At 41.0% G+C, this 5,434-nt stretch overlaps 1 protein-coding gene across 1 annotated transcript; it reads right to left on the bottom strand.

Moving 5' to 3' along the window:
* Positions 1-3,327: 3,327 nt before the first annotated feature.
* Positions 3,328-4,515, bottom strand: LOC104272978 (metabotropic glutamate receptor 3-like). The gene has a single exon (XM_009868116.1). It carries the CDS (start codon positions 4,513-4,515, stop codon positions 3,328-3,330), a length of 1,188 nt encoding a protein of 395 aa, XP_009866418.1.
* Positions 4,516-5,434: the final 919 nt, after the last annotated feature.

Genomic DNA, 5,434 nt, shown 5'->3' with positions numbered 1-5,434 from the left:
TGTGCCCTCGTGGCCAAGAAGGCCAATGGATTCCTGGGATGGATTAGAAGGGGAGTAACTAGCAGGTCAAGAGAGGTCCTCCTGCCCCTCTACTCTGCCCTGGTGAGGCCACATCTGGAATATTGTGTCCAGTTCTGGGCTCTTCAGCTCAAGAGAGACAGGGAACTGCTGGAGAGAGCACAAAGGTGATGAAGGGAGTGGAACATCTGCCTTGTGAGGAAAGGCTGAAGGAGCTGGGTCTCATTAGCTTGGAGAAGAGGAGGCTGAGGGGTGACCTCATACATGTTCTTAAATACGTCAAGGGGGATTATCAGGAGGACAGAGCCAGGCTCTTTTCAGTGGCATCCAATGACAGGACAAGGGGCAATGGGATCAAACTGGAACATAGGAGGTTCCACAAAAACATTAGATAAAACTTTTTCACTGTGAAGGTGACAGAGCACTGGCACAGGCTGCCCAGGGAGGTTGTGGAATCTCCATCTTTGGAGACATTCAAAACCCGCCTGGACATGTTCCTGTGTCCAGGATCTACTGTAGGTGATCCTGCTCTGTCAGGGAGGCTGGACTAGATGATCTTTTGAGGTCCCTTCCAACCCTTGACATTCTGTGATTCTGTGATTCTGTGACACATGCGGGATACTGTGCCCGGCTCTGGGCTCACCAGTACAAGAGATACATGGACATACTGGGGGAAGTGCAGCAAAGGGCCATGGAGATGATTTAGGAATTGTCATGTGAGGACAGTTTGAGGGAGCTGGGACTATTCAGCCTGGAGAAGAGAAGGCTCGGAAGGATCTTGTCAGTGTGTATAAATAAATCATGGTGGGAGAAAAGAAAAAGGAATGAGAGTTTTTGTAGTGGGTGTCCAGTGACAGGGTGAGAGGCTATGGACAGAATCCAAAATACAGGAAATTCTTTTTAAACATAAGAAAACTTGGAAGATGGTCAAATACTGGTACAGGTTGCCCAAAATTATTGTGGAGTCTCCATTCTTACACATATTAAAAGCCTGACTGGACACATCCCCTGCTGTGGATGACCCTGCACTTGGAGCAGGGGAAGTTGGACAAGACAATCCCCAGAGGTCCCTTCCAACCTTGATGAGTATGTGAAGACGTGTTTTGTGGGGAAAAAATCCCACAGCTGACATCACTTTTGCGTCATTAAGAGTTCTATCATAAATCTTCTCCCCAGAATTCCTTCTGTTGTTAACATTTGTTTGTTTCAGGGAGAAAAAGTACAGTCATGCCAATATAAACAAGCTTAATCTAATAGAAAAAAATAGTGTATATCTACTGAAGGCATAACTATACCACAAAACCTCTCACAGCAGAGAAGGCCTTAACCAAATCACAGGATTATTTGGTGGGTGAATCTGTAAGACACACACAACCATGTCACCCCAATACATGTAACAAGCTGTCTGACATTTGTTATTTAGGGTTCATACACTGACATTTCTGCTTCAGTATCAGTAGGGATGTATACTATGTTGAACTACATTTTTTGTTGTTGTTCTTTAACTACTACAGCAAAATCAACACTAAATGTCTAGTTAAATTTCCAGTTCTCCTTTTTTTTTATTTTTCTTCAGAAGGATGTGTCCTAAGTGATGTTCGTGCCTCTCCTTTTTTTTTGTTTTTCTTCAGAAGTCCTAAGTGATGTTTCTGCCTAATGATAAAATCTTAAGCCAGTCAAAATTAATTTTTTTTTGTTGCTACTAAAATGTTTCTAAGGTTGTTTATTGGTGATGCCACCAGTGTTAGTCGACATCAGGATGGCACAGGTTGATTCAGAGTCAACATGTAACACTGCATTGAAATTAAATATGGACTCTTCAAAGGAATCGCAGAAGCATAGACATCTAAAACAAAGTTTTCAAAAATCTCTTGACATGTCATGAAAATATCAAAAAAAGGTGTTAAACACATTTTCTGTCAATTTGCTTGGTCTTGAGTGGGCTTATTTGGAACCCTGTATTTAAATTAAATGCCTACAGGTGATTTTGAAAATCCACTCAGGAGATGATAAGCTGCAAAATGCTGCTCGAGTAATCAAGTCATGCTTCTCGTGACCATTAGTGTCTGTGCTGCCCACTCATGTGACCGTCTGCACTGATATTGCCCTCTTTCTCTGTCTATCTTCCTGATTAGTTTGGGTGTCCAGAACTGTTCCCCAGTGCCTTCCTTAAACTTTTCCTTCATTAGCTTCAATCCATTACTTGCCATTCTAACTTCTCCCGAGACTGAATAATCCGTTTCTCTCTTTTTGTTGTCTTGAAATTATTTATAGGCTGTGATCACGTCTCCCTGGGTTTACTCTTGTCTAGACTAAATATATTTAGCTCTTTTATTGCCACTCTGTGTGTCTTACTGCGTCGTTTGTTTTCTAACCTTCTTTTCTCGAGGTTCTCCGTACCTTTCCCAAGCTGAGAAAAACAGGACTAAATAGACAGTTCCAGGGTGCCCACACCAAAAGTACGTTAAGTGGCATTATTAGCTCTACAGCTTTACATGCTATTTCATACACATGTTACCGGTAATGATACCACCCTAAGCTAATCCACCTTTCTTCTCAGTAGAAAGTTGAATTAATTCACCACAAACTGCTGTAAGGGCCATCTCCAGCAGTCACTTCTCACATCATAATAACTGTGAGATTTCCCGTGGAGCAGATCTGAAACTTCTTTCTGAGACAATTTCCTTCTGTCCAAAAACACCATTGTATTGAACTTGGAGCTTTGCAACATTGTGTGACAATTTAAACAACAAAATACTTTTTAAGTTTGTTGGTAAAGGCTGACTAATATTTTCTGCTCAGTGAGGTATGTGTTTTAGCCCCTACAAAATGGAGAAAGAATAAAACCTTCTATATTCAAGAATAACATTTGTTGATTTTTTTTTTAAATTGCCCTGTTTCATAGGAAATTTTAAATTTATTTATTTATACATTCATTCCTTATTTATTTTTTTTTATCTGGAAGAAAATATCGTGTTTGAATGGCAGATACTTTTGGAGAAAGAGACTAGTTAGTTCCATTTTTAATTAAAGGCCCACCTCCACCGATTAACTCATTATGACTCTTTCCACCTCATGATCTAATGGACTTTTCTGTTAGCATACATATGCTATGCTTCTGTCACAGTCAGATGGATAGTACTAATCCCTTCTGCCTCTGACTGTACATGCTCAGTTTGAAATAAGCCCATCATTCTTAAAAATAAGCTACAATTTGGTCATATGCTTAGGTGGGCATTAGCATTGAAACAGGGGTTGTTTGCAAGGGATCCAGGGCACAAAACAAGTGGAAGAAGCTTTTAGTGAATGTCAACCTGGTTCTCTAAACTGCTGCACATGATTTATGGAAACAGATAGCTGGAGACTTACTCTGTAGTCACTGGAGGTCACATAAAATATGGGGAGAAAGGCCAGCCAAATGATGCACGTTGTGTACATTGTGAAACCGATAAACTTGGCTTCGTTGAAGTTCTCTGGGCATTTCCTTGTTTTGAAGGCATATACAGTGCATAAGACTACGAGGATTACATCATATGTTAAGGAGATTAACATACTGGAATCTTTGACATTGCATTTCAATATGACAGTCTCTCTCTTCTCAGGAAGAGTGTACCTCCTGGTGCCAGGGGCCTCCAAGATAAGCCACACGGACACCACCACAATCTGCACCAAAATAAGACTCAGGCAAATGAAGACCTGAGAGCTGGGACTGATGAACTTAGGCCTTTGAGCACCGTTCTTTACACCGTCAAATATTCTGGCTATGCAGTTCGTTTTTGTCAGAAGGGCAGAGTAGCAGACGGCAAAGGAACTTCCTAGCCCCAAACGGCGCAGGGTGCAGATAGCTGGAGAAGGCTTGGCTATGAAGAAGAAAGTCATGCTGTAAGACAGGAAGACCCCAAAGAGCAAAATGTAGCACAGTTCACGGCCAGAGGCTTTGACCAGGGGAGTATTGTTGTGCTTGATGAACACTGCAATGACCATAAAAGTACAAATAAAGCCCAGACATGCAATGGTAACAGGACCTATTGCCCAAGCATCTTCCCACTTGATGTAGTCTTCCGGTAGGTCATAACAGCCAGTCAGGTCTGGTGTGGGCCATTTTCCAGGCCCGCAGTCTACACAAGTGAATTCATCAGCCAAGTACTCATAGGTTTCGCAGGGAATACAAATCCAACAGCAGACATCTCCTGGTTGCATATTCTTCATCTCATTAGGAGCACAGGGGTCACTGCACTGGGACACAGGGACAGAGCTCCTGGACCAGTGGATGGAGTCTACCTCAAGTGACAATGTTTCTGCCCAGTGACCAACCTTCACATAGGAGTATCTATCTCCGGTGTACTGGAAATTGAACACGTTGTATCGTCCTATCCCATCTCCATAGGCATCAAATTTAACCATATTGTCCGCAGCATTGGGAGGGTTGAATGGAGCTGTGAAAAAAAGCAAGGAATAGAGAGCTTTATTATCAAAGCTGCAGACAAATTTTTTCATCCCTTTGGCAAGTACAGACACCTGACAACTTAATAGAATCCAATTCAAGTGCAAACAGGTAAATTGAGAGGCCTGTATCTGTCTCATTTTTGAACTTGGAAGAAGAAAAGAACTCACATAATAGAACTCTATTTCACTTTATTGAGTGAAACATATTTGTAAATGTTAGATTACCAATGACCTTCCATTTTCTCCCTGGATACAAATGAATTTTCCAATTATTTCCCCCAGTATGCACAACCGCAAACCTAGAGATTTTCTCTCGAAAGAAAGAGGTCTGCTTCTAACTGAGACCCAGCATTATTTGGTGAAATTCATCTGTCATGATATAAGGAAATCTGAATGATCACATCAATAAGCATCAGTTTTGAGGCTGACAGTCTGGAATGCAATTAAATAGAAAATTCATTTGGAGGATGACGGAGAAGTAACTATGATGTCCACAAGTTTCTTACTATGTCTTTGTTACTTCTCCCTGTGTTGTAAGGAGTTTTGAATTACTTCCATTTTGCTTCAATTTTACCAGTTTCTGGTATTTCTTGTCTGGTATGAGGTTCTCAGCATGTGCTGCTTTGGTTCTATATCTTGTTTTGGGAATAGATGAAAAAACCACAAACTGTATCTATGACCTTCTGTGAAATCAATATTGTAACACTTCCAACTGGTAAGCTCTGGAGAGTTTATGTTTTTCCTCCAGCTGAGGCTCATGCAGGGAATGAAGAAATATTAAAAATGTAGGAGGAAATTGCATTTACCATATGATTTATTGGTCGTTTACAGTAGTATCAAAGGTGAAAAGCTATATAGGCAGGAAGGAGAAGATGTTTTTTTTTATCACTGATGAGCAATAAAGCTGATCTCATTCCCTGGTGTTTTTGGTTACAGAAGTGGTTCCACTGTCATTGCTGGAATAATTTTC

The sequence above is a fragment of the Apaloderma vittatum genome, unplaced genomic scaffold (genome assembly GCF_000703405.1).
Source record: "Apaloderma vittatum isolate BGI_N311 unplaced genomic scaffold, ASM70340v1 scaffold38254, whole genome shotgun sequence".
Classification (NCBI taxonomy): domain Eukaryota; kingdom Metazoa; phylum Chordata; class Aves; order Trogoniformes; family Trogonidae; genus Apaloderma; species Apaloderma vittatum.
This window is presented reverse-complemented; position numbering and strand designations above follow the sequence as displayed.